At 38.6% G+C, this 14,336-nt stretch overlaps 1 protein-coding gene and 1 long non-coding RNA gene across 2 annotated transcripts; both read left to right on the forward strand.

The window, feature by feature from the left end:
- Positions 1-324: 324 nt before the first annotated feature.
- Positions 325-930, forward strand: LOC145229823 (uncharacterized). The gene is made up of 2 exons (XR_013860490.1): positions 325-607; positions 837-930. It is a non-coding gene; the product is annotated as an uncharacterized LOC145229823 (long non-coding RNA).
- A 1,090-nt stretch (positions 931-2,020) lies between these two features.
- Positions 2,021-13,799, forward strand: LOC145228002 (uncharacterized). The gene is made up of 16 exons (XM_080092971.1): positions 2,021-2,043; positions 2,158-2,228; positions 2,445-2,586; positions 3,041-3,385; positions 4,258-4,443; positions 4,794-5,180; positions 5,249-5,425; positions 6,266-6,338; positions 10,586-10,933; positions 11,408-11,539; positions 11,603-11,767; positions 11,867-12,163; positions 12,225-12,405; positions 12,468-12,645; positions 12,708-12,919; positions 12,975-13,799. The coding sequence occupies exons 1-16, from the start codon at positions 2,021-2,023 to the stop codon at positions 13,265-13,267; spliced, it is 3,210 nt and encodes a 1,069-aa protein (XP_079949097.1). The 3' UTR covers positions 13,268-13,799.
- Positions 13,800-14,336: the final 537 nt, after the last annotated feature.

The raw sequence follows: 14,336 nt of genomic DNA on the forward strand, positions 1-14,336 counted from the left end.
CTGGGCCACTTGAGTGCCCCCCTGAGCTAAAACCCTCCGCCTTAAGCTAGGCCTACCATATTTCCACCCCCAAAAAGGAGGACACATTGTAAAAAAACATGAAAAAATACTTTAAGGCCCCCAAGAAATAAAGCTTCAGAAATTAGACGTTATACAATAGGTTGGATAGAGTTTAGCGTTTATCACAATGCTAAAATAAGCGTGTACTGTAAAACCTGTATTCTTTAAAAAATAAGCTTAAAATGCATATTTGGCTGTTTTCAAAGGAATAATTGTCACATATGTGTTTGGTTGATCAAATATTCTTTAAAAAGGGGGACTGTTACAGCGAGAATTAATTGTTCCGCTTGGCTGATTTAAGTTCTCCTTTATTCGTGACGTATTGAAATATTCATCCGCGACAGAGCATGTGCTTTGAACGCCACGTTTTTGTGAGCTGCGTTAGTTGCTAGGTTTGCAGTCAATTTAAGTGAATTTATCCTAATTTCTTGTGACTATTTTGTTTATAGTGAAACTGTAAATGTTAAGAGCAATAGCAAAAATGCTGAATTGTCAGTTGTGGAACCTCTAGCCGCGTGCTAGTAAAGCCCTGGTTACCCAACAGTTGGTATGTTTTATGTTCTTACTTGATTTGTGTTTAACTTGTGTTAATGTGTATTTTAACAGTAACTTGACTTGTTAAGAGTAATTTGGAAGTAATCTAATGTAAAATATGACCGATTAATGTAGATTTAGTTTGAAACCTTGTGTGTACTGTTAAAACTGCTTATTGTGTGATGGTCGCTATGACGTCATAATGTGTACGTCTGGCTTATGTATGTTATTTGTGGTTACAGAAAAACCGTTGCCGTTGCTATTGACGTTGTCGTCTTGGTTTATTCGTCAGCGTTGCCTTTTATCGCCAAAAAAGAACATTCGTTGCAAATGCAAGAGTGGGTCGTCTTGGAGGACAGGCTGTAGGACGGGCGCGTTTTACAAAAAGGGTTATCTAGTGTGACGAACGGCGCAGGGCCAGGCTGCGCACCTAGCGGTCGTTACAGGGACATTTGGGCATCTTTTTGTCCTCGGAGGCCAACTTGTTTTTTGTTAAAAAGGAGGACATGTCCTCCAAAAAAACGACGTATAGTAGGCCTACTTAAGCAAAACAGTTTTTAGATGTAAAAACAAAATTGTGCTTCATAAAACCTATTTGTGACGTCACAAGTGTTCGTATTGCGCAACAAAAAATGAAAAAAATGTTGTAACAAATGTTGTAATACTTCAAATGTTGTAACCGGTTCAAACTGAGAACATGTTCCAAATCAAACAAAAAGCTGGTAACATTTTCTCCATTTAGTTCTAAAAAAATATTAAGATCTGCGTTTAAATTGTGAAATCTTGGTTGTATTTTATTATATTTTGCATCAGCTTTATTTTAATGTTCTATTAATAACACATGCGTTTAAATAAAATAAAATGGATTTGGAATTTTTGTTGTGCAATTACTGATGAGGAAACGTCAATTAATATTACCAATTGCGGGATTTCTGTGAATTTATTGTTGTGATCAATGTCAGTTCGAGCTGCAAAATTTTTGCTGCAATCAACAATTGGTTTGCAAGCTGTGTTTTGAGTTTAATCTAGTTGCCTACCACAAAAACTTACAAAAATATTTTTTGCTTTAAAAAGTATTAGCCATCACTTCTGCGGCATTTGGCGTAAATATTTTGTGCGCAGAAATTAATTTGCGTATTAATTTCGCCCGAGAATGTAAACAGCGGGACAAATATTGATAACAGTTTGATTATGCGCAACAGGAAGTCTTGCTGACGTGCGGGGCTTGGGAAGTGACAATCATCTGCCTGGTTTGCTGAAAGCGGAAAATACGTTTGGAAACCTTTCTGACCGCAGACGTAGAATTCAGTATTTCGGGTTAATTAAACAAACTGGTTAATCCTTTTTTACCTCTCAGATAATTCACAGTTTTGAAAGAAATTTTAGTTGTTTATTGAGAAAACTTCGACTAAAAGATTTAGGAAGAATGAAACACCACTTTGTGAAAAGGTAATCAAATTATCTTACATATAAAGTATATTATGAGATCAAGCTCAGGGAAGACGCAGGTTCAAGTTTGTCACTCATGTATTTCTTTACAACGCCGCTGTTGTGTTTCTTCAGAAATCTCATCGTGATGATTTTCGCTGCAACCTTGATTTGGTTCATCGCACCGGCTCCATGCCAAGCAGGGAGTAAGTTTAAATGTTTGATTATTAAACAACAACCATTTAACTAACGCTTTATTTAAAGCTACGTTTATTCAGCGACTTAGTTATATTATTTAAAGGTTTTAATCCGTTTAATTCCGCTGTGATTTTAAATAGTTCAATCGCAGCGCATTGGTCAACTGTCACTGTGACGCAAATATAAACGACCAACAATTATATGTTTGTGATTGTTGATTGCAGAGTTTACTTGCGATGATGGGAGAGTGGTTAGATCAAGGTACTTTTGCGATGGCGGTAATTATCCTGACTGCAGAGACAGAAGCGACGAGAAACGGGTCACATTTCCCACCTACCCTGCTAACCCATCATCGAGATATATCAGGTAAACTTTGTCGGTTATCAAATGACGTTTATGGTGTTATTTACTCTATTTGTCGCTTTAAATGTTTGACAGTGAAGAAATAAAAACTAAACAAGTTTTATAAAAACGTGGTTGTTGTTGTAATCCAGCATCTGGCCTCGAAATTCTACAGCATGCTTAAACCGTGAAATATAGCAGCAGTGTTTGCGCGACGCGTGTAAACTTGCAAAAAAACTAGCAACATTTTTTTTCATTCCAGTCTTATCTATTTGACGCGTTGTAATAATTTATCGTTTATTACTTCATTAATGAAAAACTTCCTTATTAACCCGATAGTACAGATACTTATGGTCGTTTACCCTGGGAAATACCCTGGTGTGGGTGGGTAATTACCAGCAACAACACGCAGCCAAACTTCAGAATGTTGGTTGCTGGTTACACTTTACAATCAAAACATAATGATCCACTTTCACAGCTGCGACAGCACACTTGACTGGCGGTCATCAAACACAGTGTGTGCGCTACGGAGGCAGGAATATTGCAAGGGCGACATCTCTTGTCGGGATAAAACGCCTTGTGACGGCGGTTGCCCCTCCCACTTTCGGTGCCCAGATTTGACATGTTTGAAGCGTTCAACTGTGTGTGATGGCGATCCCTGTAATGACTGTCCTGCTATTCAACACTGGAGTAACGGTTACGGATTTAAATGTGTCAAGAACAACCGGACGTGCTTACTTCCGCAAATGTTCGTGTGGGACGGTGTACAAGATTGCGATAATGGCTCTGACTTATGCTACACGGCCGAAAATGGCGATCCGAGGTATGTACATGTTTTTAGGTCGGTTGTGCTTCATACGTCAGCTGAGTTTTATATACTATTGTGGCGTCCAATTTATTGGTTTTCCTTCGAAAAATACACTAACGTCTAGCCACGAAAAACTCTAGGTTTAGACGCGTTCGAGCACTGCTGTCTTTATTTAAAAACACTGAATAAAACTGTAAGATATTGGCAAGGTCTACGCAGCACAAAATTTAAGACAAGTTGACATACGACAGCCGGAGAAGAACTCCTCACAACAGCACGTGACCCGCAAAAGGACTTAAAAACACGTGGTCGAAACTCCCCTGGCCAATTATCATCGCCCTAACGGCCCTAACGGCTATCTTTAGTTGGTGACACCTGAAATTGTAGCTGAAATGCTGCGAAATGCAGCGAACGGGGAGGAGTTAAAAAGATGTAGTGAGCGCAAAGTGTGCCGGGGAATAAATTTATAAGAGGCAATCAAACAGTTAAAATGATAAACGTGAACGTGACAAAAATATGTGAAGAGGGATTAACGTCAAAAACATTTAAGACACATCGTGAAATTAAGATAAACACGGTTTGGGCAAATCACACATACAGAAAACAAATTATGATAAAAAACTTTGTAAATTAAAGACAATGTAAGGACTGCGAGACACAGGTGATTAATATAAAAAAGGTAACGTAGAGATACAAAAGTTTTGGTAACACTAATGCAAGCGAACACACTTTGGTTATGCCTGAAAAGGAAATAACACTTGCTATTGTTAGTTTTTTTTTTTTTGTGCAACGTTTTCAAGGCAACAAGTAAAAAATCATTTTACGCGTTTTTTGGTCAACTTGTTGTGATGTGATAAGTTTATTAATGACCTTTATTTCGTTTTCAGGGACACCCGTCGTTCCTCCAAAGCCTCGTTCAACAATCAATTGTGCTTCCAGTGCAAAAACGACTCCATGATCGTTTCAAGGTCAAGTGTGTGTAATGACGTCATCGATTGTCCTGATATGAGCGACGAATGTAATTGTACTGGGAAAGTCCCCGAAATGTGTGACAAATCAATAAGTTATCGTCGGTAGGTTTACTTGATTTTGTTTGTGAATAAACGATTGTTCCAACAAAGTGATTATTTTAAACAAACGTATCTGCAACCTGTTGTTGTATTGCTTTAACAGCTTGACGGTTTAAAACGCGATCTGCAATATGGCCAAATCTCATAATGGTTAAGAGTGGACAAACTGACACCAGTTTAACATCGGGATTCATGTTAAATTATGAAAACATTTACCCAGTTCTCTTATGTGCAGATGTTACCAAAAATTTGCCTTGTTTATTTGTCAACCCGCGGGGCACTGGCGCCCACTCTAGAAACTATTGTTTACTACTATTGTTTTGTTGCAACTATCGTAACTATTTTAAACCCAGCTCAGCGGGACGATGCGATTGTTTCGACATTCATGGAGTTTGTCGCAATATAATCGATCCAACCAACGCTTCCTGTCCAAAAACAAAAGATGAGGTCTGCAAATCACATGCGCGTTGTGATGGAAATTCCCCGTGCGAATATCTCTGCCCCTCCCACTTCTGGTGTTCGGAATCGGTTTGCTGGGAGCGTTCATCGGTGTGTGATGGTGATCCCTGCAACAACTGCCCTGCGCTGCCCCGACCGAACGGACACGGCTTCAAGTGCATCAGAAACGGTAAAACTTGCACGTTGCCCCAGCAGTTGCTGTGGGACGCCGTACAAGACTGCGACAATTCCGCTGATCTCTGCTTCACATCGGTTGATGAAATGATGAAGTCGGATCCCAGGTATGTTAGAACGCTCACAACGCCCGATGTTTAAACCGTAGTTTTCAAATTAAATATTTCCCCTGCAGGGACATCCACCGCTTGCCGTCTGTCACCTTTAACCACTCTTTGTGCTTCCAATGCATAAATGACCCAATGATGATTTCAAGGTCAAGTGTGTGCAATGACGTCATCGATTGTCCTGATATGAGTGATGAGTGTCTTTGTGAGACAAAACAACCAACAGGTTGCGGAACGTTTTCAATGTAGGTTGAAACGAGTATTTTTAGGAACTAGTCCGTCTATCAATGTACTAATATCGTCACTTTATCTTTCCTTACCTTGCTACCACTTTGGTCAACTTAAATTGAACCAAAATAAAACCCATCAACACAATATTTTTGCATATATTTACGTTGACATATATTATTTACATGATAACATAGTGTATTTCAGGGGTGTCAAACTCAAACAACTTTGGGGGCCAAATACAAACTTTTAAGTAAGTCAAGAGCCGCACTTTGCAAACATTTGTTACAGTGTAACATGACAACAAAAAACACCTGGTTAAAGAGTAAAATGTTCAGTAATACTATTGAGTTTATCAAAAAATAAATTAGTATTGTAATAAATAACAAACAGATATACATTGTAGCAGAGTGTATCAACTATGCTTTGAGTATAATACAATGGCATACAATGACGTAACAATCGCAATTGCTGATTCTAAGGATGGGTACTTTTGATCATCCTCAAAACGTTGCATACATACCACTAAGAATGATTGAATTGTATCATGTGAACTCACTGGTCTGACAGGGTATTCCGCCTGAATAAAACACATAACTTCTAATGTTACTTCGCGGGCCGCATGTTTGACACCCCTGGTGTATTCAATAAAAACGGTTTTGCTTACACGAAACCTGAACATTACGAGTGCACAGAGCGACCTGCGTAAACCCGAGCAGCTGGAAACGCAGGAAACGCTCGATGGCCAAACGCGCATTTAGAAATTGAACGCTCAAATTGTTCGCGTCAATCCAGTAATCCACAAATTCGATTCTACCATAGTTATACAATGTAAGTGTTGGTGTGATTGTTTACAGTGGGAATGTGAGTGCCGAGATCGACTGTTCCACAACCAACAAGATTACGGAGGACGGGTGGAAATGTTTTATTGTAAGTAAAATGTCAATTATGTGTTAATTGAATTTACTTGTTTAACATTGTTGGATAAATGTGTAAGAGGGGTAATTAAAATTAAAGCGAAAAAGGCACAGTATTGTTTTTCACAAACATTTTTCGGCTATTTTAATGCTAATTTGCGGATTTTTGTGTGCACTCTTTCCTAAAGATTTATATCGTTTCCATGAAGCACCAATTCAGTTTTCAAAAACTTGCTTGCGTCCAGTTTTTTTTAAGGTTTGGTTTGGGTGACCGCTAAGTAGTTTTAAGAGACCGCAAGTGTTTCATTTAAATACCAAAAAATAGCCATATTTGTTTTTTGGAGAATTTTGGGAAAACGCTGGAGAAAAGACCAAAACGGTCCCCCATAACACCTTAAAAAACACTGCTTGCGTCATATGTGTCATGAGCGCGTAGCGTTAAGTAATATAGTATTATATTATAACTAGGGCGATTATTTTTTGACCAAGAAAAAATTAATTTGACCTACAAATTAAAAATCAAAATTTTGACCTATGAAGAATTCAAGTAGTTAAATTACACATTATTGTACAAAAATTTAAAATATGAAGCCTAATCTATCTAAAGCGAAAGAATGTACAAAAGTCTAACAGAAGGGCAAAAATCTGAACATAGACATAACCCAGTGGTGTCCAAACTACGGCCCGCGGGCCGCATCCGGCCCACGGTCCTGTTTCATCCGGCCCGCCAAACACCTTGCCTGTTTTTTTTCCAAGCACCATATTTACCACTGTGAACAAGCAGTGCAACAGCGCTGGCTGCTACTAGCAGTAGCTTGTGGCAAGCGTTGTTATTTTTAGAACAGTCTGTCAACCATGACGTAAGTAGCTAACATAGCTGTATGTGCTCGTTTTCACATCCTGGCCTACTTATTGTTATTGTTATTCTACTACAATAATACATATTTTAATAAAGATGGCAACCAGTTACGACAAATTTTACGTAAATATCATTTAATCCGGCCCTCCAGTGGCAAGATAGTTGCAAATTTTGTCTTCTGGTAAAAAAGTTTGGCCACCCCTGACCTAACCTATTCTAAAAAGGGAAATGAGCTAATTAAAAATCACTGCCAAAAAACTTTAGCTAAGACACAACAAAAATTGTTTAATACATTTGTCTCAACGAAAGATACATGAAGTATCCAAAGCAAAACCGAAGCAAGAGCTGCACCTAACCTGCAGCTGCCGTAAAATGACTGGGACCTACCAAAGAATTACACGTTTTGAGGTGTGTTGAGCATCACACCATATCGACCTAATTATTTCACTTAAATGTTTTCGATTAACAATAACTGGGCAATGGGCCAATTACAACAGTAAAAAGCGGGCTAAATAATGTAAAATGAAAAGTTCACTGACAATGCAACCTCTACAACAGTGGTCTTCAAGGTAGACCGGTCGTCAACCTGTGGGTCGCGACCCCAAGTGGGGTCGCCTAAACTTTTTCTGGGGTCGCTATAAATTCAATTTACTGGCGTTTAAATTTATTACCTAAAAAATTATAAGTTTACATTCTAGTTCGCAATGTTGCTCATGTTTTGCAATACGGCTTGGTACCTCGTGTCACAATCTAATCATTGTGATGCAATACCGGTAATCAAAAACCGAACAGTTGCGACCCAAATCTATATATAAGACAAGTTGTCTAACCCATTGTTACGCGATAGAGCACTATGAATGATATATTGTGTCAATAGTAACACATGGGTTACAGGAAAAAATGCATAAATTAACTGATTTCTACAAACTGAAACTGGTGGCTTTAACGCAAATTAGACTTGCAAAATTAGATGAAACTTTTGGGTTTTAACATTTAAGCGTAATAATACACGCTGAATGGCGTGAATGCTAATATTTAAAGTCTACTTGAAAATTAGGCTGGAATATTTACATGAAAACAGCTTCAGTTTAGGCATTCCTTATAACATTTTTCTCCCCATCGGAAAAAAACGGGACCACATGTAAATCCTGATTTCAATTTCTTTCAAATTGGGATCGCTTGTAAAAAAAGTTGAAGACCACTCTTTTACAACACACGTCAAATGCAACATTTGTGACCTATTTTTGACCCAGACAAGTCAAAAAAATCGCTCATATGATAACTAATACGATATCTTCCTGACATGTGCAAAAAACAAAACTGACTTTGTGATATTTTGTTTAACTAACGCGATATCTTGTTTTGCATGTGTCCGCAAACTGTACGTGTGAACAACCAACAATAGTATGTAAGTTATTACTATCCATAGAACGAAGTAGTCCTTATATGTGTGATATTTTGTTTAACTAACGCGATATCTTGTTTTGCATGTGTCCGCAAACTGTACGTGTAAACAACCAACAATAGGCGGTAAGTTATTACTATCCATAGAACGAAACATACCTGACATGTTTGATATTTTATTTAATTAACGCGATATCTTGTTTTGCATGTGTCCACAAACTGTACGTGTGAACAACCAACAATAGTGGGTAAGTTATTACTATCCATAGAACGAAGCAAACCTGACTTGTGTGATATTTTGTTTTGTTGCACTAAAATTCTGAGAAAGTTGCACTTAATTTTAACAAAAGTTGCAGTAAAAAGTTGCATTTATGCACAATCTTTATAATATTATTAGGGTATGAGATGCTCGAAAGGTTCCGTCGTATAACCCAACAGTTTAAGATTTTCAGGGTGTCTGCTTGTTCCGTTTCTTTCTTCGCTATTCAATCGATCATGCGTACATTTTTATGTTCCTTAGGTTTTAAACCTACATGACAGCCTTTCGTTGTTAGCTACTGCTGAGCTGTCAAATTTGGTACTTTCCCATTTCACTGACGCCCAGGCGAGACTGTCGAAAATTACATTTTTTGCTGGTACGCAGCAAGAAAATAACGCGATGCAGAAATAAATTTCCGCAAAAAGCCAACCAGCAAAGCGATAACCCACCCCTCCCCTTCCCCCAAAACAAGTCAAATACCACACCCAAAACCCCTAGGTCTGCAAACTTCATCCAAGGCATTGCAGCAAAACTCAGTGTTGGCGACTTTAACAAAATCAATAGCCTGAAAAAGGTGACTAAGTGAAAATGTAATTTTTGGCTGTCCCGCCTGGGCGTCCGTGAAATGGGAAAGGACCTCAAATTTAAACGACAGTGAATTAAATTGGCTGGGTTGGTTGACCTTCTAGCTTGCAAGCCAACTGTTGCGTCAAAGATAACATTTAGATGCAGCTAATCCATCACGTAGCTCTTTGTTATGCAAATCAAAGAGAATAGAACTAGAGATGTACCGCATATTCGATTTGCCGGATTTATTCGGCCGAATCGGTCACTTTTGCAAAGATTCGGTTTCAAATTATTCGGCCGAAACCGAATCTTTTACGATAACAATTTTAAAGCGTTAAACGTATCTTTTCTGCTTAAGATACCACGTAGATCTTTCAAAAGCCTAAACATAACAAAAATCGCGTCAATTTTTATCATTTTCAACACATTATCGTTTTTCCCACGGTAGTCAAAAACATTAGCAATTCATTGGCAGGTTGCCAATCATGCTTAAGGCAATTTTAAACCCCACAGAACTGAAATAAGGACGAAACACAACTATTCTGTACTAATTGCCTGGTAGATAAACATTTTTTCATGTCAAACGCGTAGCGTACGACCTCGCGTGACGTCATAAATTATTCGGTTGATTCGACGGAATCGAAATTTCGCCGATTCGGTACATCACTAAATAGAACCTAGAAATACTAGAAATAGTTTTATAGCACGTTTATTAAATCAATTCTTTACATTTTCCGCAATACTTGATAAAAGTTGCATGAAAAATAGAAAAAAGTTGGAAAAAGTTGCAACATAAAATTCCTACAAACCGCTTATAACAGCATACTAGATAAATTCTGAGTATTTAGGAAGCTGTCGGAAGCTGTAAAAAAAGTTGCAAGATTTGCCCTAGTTATTACTATCCATAGAACGAAACATACCTGACATGTTTGATATTTTGTTTAACTAATGCGATATCTTGTTTTGCATGTGTCCACAAACTGTACGTGTGAACAACCAACAATAGGGGGTAAGTTATTGCTATCCACAGAACGAAACAGACCTGACATGTGTGATATTTTGTTTGACTAACGCGATATCTTGTTTTTCGTTTCTATGCAAACTGTACGTGTGAACCATTCATAAATATAATGTACGTAAAATCAATTTAAGATTAGTATTTGTCGTTAAGTGGGATCCTTTCAGCAACGAGCTGTTGTGCGACGGGAGACGAGATTGTCTGCATAAAATTCGCAATGTTGGTAAACGAAAGTTCATCCACGATGAGGATCCTCGTATCTGCGCGCATCGTAAACATTGCCCAACAACAAACGATCGTCTCAACATTCCTCAATCCAAAGTTTGCGATGGCGTTTTGGATTGCAAAGACGGAAGTGACGAAACCGTGGTGGAAATACCTGGAAAGTTTCGTTCAAAAATCTGCAATGGTTTTATAGATTGCAAAGAGAGAAGTGACGAATATTCGGAAACTTGCACAAAACAAGGAAGGGTCAATTGTTCAGCGTTAAATGGAGCTAAGGTATGTTAGCATCTGTGGATTATAATAACACCCATACTCTGTAAGCAGTGGTCTCAAACTTTTTCATTATTTTTTCAAGACGGTCCTTTTGCCATCATATCGTGGGCTCACGGTCCTTTAGATGGAATGTGTATTTTAGCAAAACGAAAGTTGATTGCAGAATTTTAAGTTACTTGTGCAAAATTACATTTAACAATAATCCAAAAATTGTTTATGACATCACAAACAAGACAAGAAACATTACGATTGTGCGGGAACAAGTGCTTCTTTGTCACGTAATAAAAGCTATACGGAGACAGTCGATTTTCAAATGCTACTTTGATTTACACTTTTATCAGTGGCATAAATTGACGCCAAAAAACAATTATACAAGTTCTTCAACCTTTTCGCGGTCCCCGCAAAATTGCTTCACGGACCCCTAAATGACCGCGGACCCTAGTTTGAGAACCTTGTGTGATAGGTTAATGTGTTTAGGTTTCCATAAGTAAATCAGAGATCTGTGATTTTACGATAAACTGTGATGATGAAAGCGACGAAACTAACTGCACGAGTGACGGGAGGTTCTATTGCGAAAACAATCAACCTTTGTTTGTGAAGAAGGAAAAGGTTTTAAATTATTCTAAATAATTTTCTTTCATGGCAGTTTTTAACAAAATTTGCCACTATTAGATGTTCAATGGATTCGGAGACTGTTCTGACTGGAGCGACGAATGCCCAACGAAGTCAAGCAGAGCAAATGAAAACGTTTTCTCCTCGCGATACGAGCTGATCGCTAACCCGGTGTTACGAACTGTTGTGTGGATAATGGCGTTCCTAGCAATCTTCGGAAACCTGGTATATTTGTAATGCTTGACTGAAACAAAACACGTGGTTCTAAGTTCCGACAAACTAGGTGGTTTTGCAAATAATTTTTTTGGCTTCCTTTATTTGCAGGTCGTCATGGTTACTGAGATGAAACTGTTGGTGACGACAGAATCACAATCGACCTCATTTCAAACCAACCATTTTCTTGTCTTGAATCTGTCGATTTCCGACCTGCTCATGGGAGTTTATCTGCTCATGCTCGGCGGTGCTGGTGTTCAATATTCTGGAGACTACTGTGCCAACGACCTTGTTTGGAGGTCAGGCCAGAGGTGCATTTCAATGGGCATTTTGGTTTTGCTTTCCAGCGAAACATCAGTAATTACAATGGTCCTGCTGACAGCTTTTCGACTTTACGCTGTGAAAAACGTGAGTTTTTTTTAATGTATATGTGCTCTGGTGTTTGCAGCAAGCAACTTATGTTTTGCAGCCGTTTAATGCGCCATATTTCCCCAAACTGAAAATTATTATCCTTTCCATCATGTTATCCTGGACATTTTCATTTACACTGGCTTTTATTCCTCTCACGTCTCAATTTCAACATTTGTTTGAAACCAAAGCGTGGATGAAAGAAAACCCGTTCTTCAAGAGTCATGTCGTTGACTTTTCAAGTGAGCAATTGTAACACATGTGTATATTTAACCGTTTTGTTCCGCCGTATGTTTACTTGCAGGCATGGACACTTTTATGAAACGGTTTGTAAAGTTTCGACACAATTTTACCATCAACGATTCCCAGACACTCGATGGCGCACTTCCAGGGGTACAAAATGTTTATTCTTGGGCGGATTTTGTGGATATTCTTGAAGATTATAACTACACTGAACTGTTTGACATTACAGGATATTTAGGGTATGTAGTTACAAGCAAATTAGATTATTATAGTTGTTGCTGTAACTGGATGTTTTTCTCAGGTACTACAGCACCAACAGTGTTTGCATCAGTAAACTTTACGTGACACCGACCGACAAGGCTTGGCCATTTTCACTTGGCATCATCACTCTAAACTTTGTGGCTTTTATGTTTGTTGCTGTGGCGTACGTTTGGATTTACAAGAGGTCGACTGCCAGTGGCAGGCAAGTGAATGAGAGGGCCCAAAATGCGAGAGCTGAAAAACAGAACCAAGGTAAATCCCATAAGCGCAACTTAAATATTGTTCCTACGTCTGGTGTTTGTTGCAGAAATGCAAAAGAAAATCATCCGGCTAGTCTTTACTGATTTCTTCTGCTGGGTGCCAATCTCAATCATGGCTTTCCTAAACTTCGGTGGAACAACTGTACCCCCGGTGATTTACGCGGTGTCAGCAATAATCCTGCTTCCCATCAACAGCTCTCTCAACCCTCTCATCTACTCCAACGCCCCGAAAATGCTCTACGATCGAGCCAGGAAGCGTTTACATGACGTCCGACGACGTCAACAGCCACATGACAACCGACGAGTTAACGTGGCAGTTGTGGCTGAAGCCGCCCTCTGACAATTAAACGACAAGCGACACACATGATTGACAAGCCAAGCGGCTAAACCGCACAAACCACCTCTTGTGCGGCATGTACATATTTATTGCAATTTTCAATTGTTTGCGAATGTTTCGCAACTACGTGGTTCTTTGATCCGTTTTGCTATTTTGTGTAAAACTGGGGTCAAATACGAATATGTTTTTGTTTTGTGCATAATTTTGTTACAATGTGTCTGCTGGGAATTGGCATTTACAGTTGGCAACCCGGGAAATCCGATTATATTTCATGAAATCCCGGGATTAGAGGCAGGTGTTTACATTAAATGGGGGTACGCGTTGTTTAATTTTCATAACAACCATATTTTGAAACAATCATACAATGCAGTAAAGCAGTGGTTTTTAAACTTATTCATTATTTTTCAAAACGGTCCCTTTGCCATTATTTCGAAGGCTCGCGGTCCTTAAGCCTAAATTGGTAATCCAGAAAAACGAAAGTTGATTGCAGGATTTTAGCTAGTTATGCAAAATTGCACATAACAATTTCGATTGTGCGTGAACAATTGCATTTTTGTCAGTTTCATGGAATAAAGGCTATTGTTTAGCAATGGAGACAGTCAATTCTCAATTCTACTTTGATTTAAACTGATTCAGTGGCACAAACTGACGCAAATAAAATTATAGAATTACTTCAACCTTTTCGCGGTCTCCCCAAAATTGCCTCACGGACCCCAAAAGGACCGCGGACCCAGTTTGAGAACCGCTGCAGTAATGCATACCTCGGCAAAGTTTGGCGCAGTAAACTGAAGAGATGTTAAAATCAAAAGGCAAGGCTTGGGTTTAAGAAAACAAGTTTAAACTCTTTTAAAACCTGGCAAGTTTAAACTCTGCCAGGCTTGAGTCGTAGGTTTATTTTTCTATTCACGATTGATTAGTTGCACATAACCTGCATAAAAACCGAAATTAAAATGATAAGCTTCTAAATGACAATCGCACACAAACATTTGCCGTGAAAGGAACAAGACTCACCAAACTGCGAAAATCACTAAACTTAGCACAAATGTCGGAATTAGTATGTATTTTGAGGCGT

This window comes from Phallusia mammillata, chromosome 5 (assembly GCF_965637545.1).
Source record: "Phallusia mammillata chromosome 5, kaPhaMamm4.hap1.1, whole genome shotgun sequence".
Taxonomy (NCBI): domain Eukaryota; kingdom Metazoa; phylum Chordata; class Ascidiacea; order Phlebobranchia; family Ascidiidae; genus Phallusia; species Phallusia mammillata.

Excerpts from the sequence above, each read along its gene's own strand:
- LOC145228002 (XM_080092971.1), top strand. The coding sequence starts at position 2,021 with ATGAAACACCACTTTGTGAAAAG. Across the intron at positions 3,386-4,257 it reads GCCGAAAATGGCGATCCGAG|GGACACCCGTCGTTCCTCCA; the intron begins GTATGTACATGT and ends TTTCGTTTTCAG. Across the intron at positions 5,181-5,248 it reads ATGATGAAGTCGGATCCCAG|GGACATCCACCGCTTGCCGT; the intron begins GTATGTTAGAAC and ends TTTCCCCTGCAG.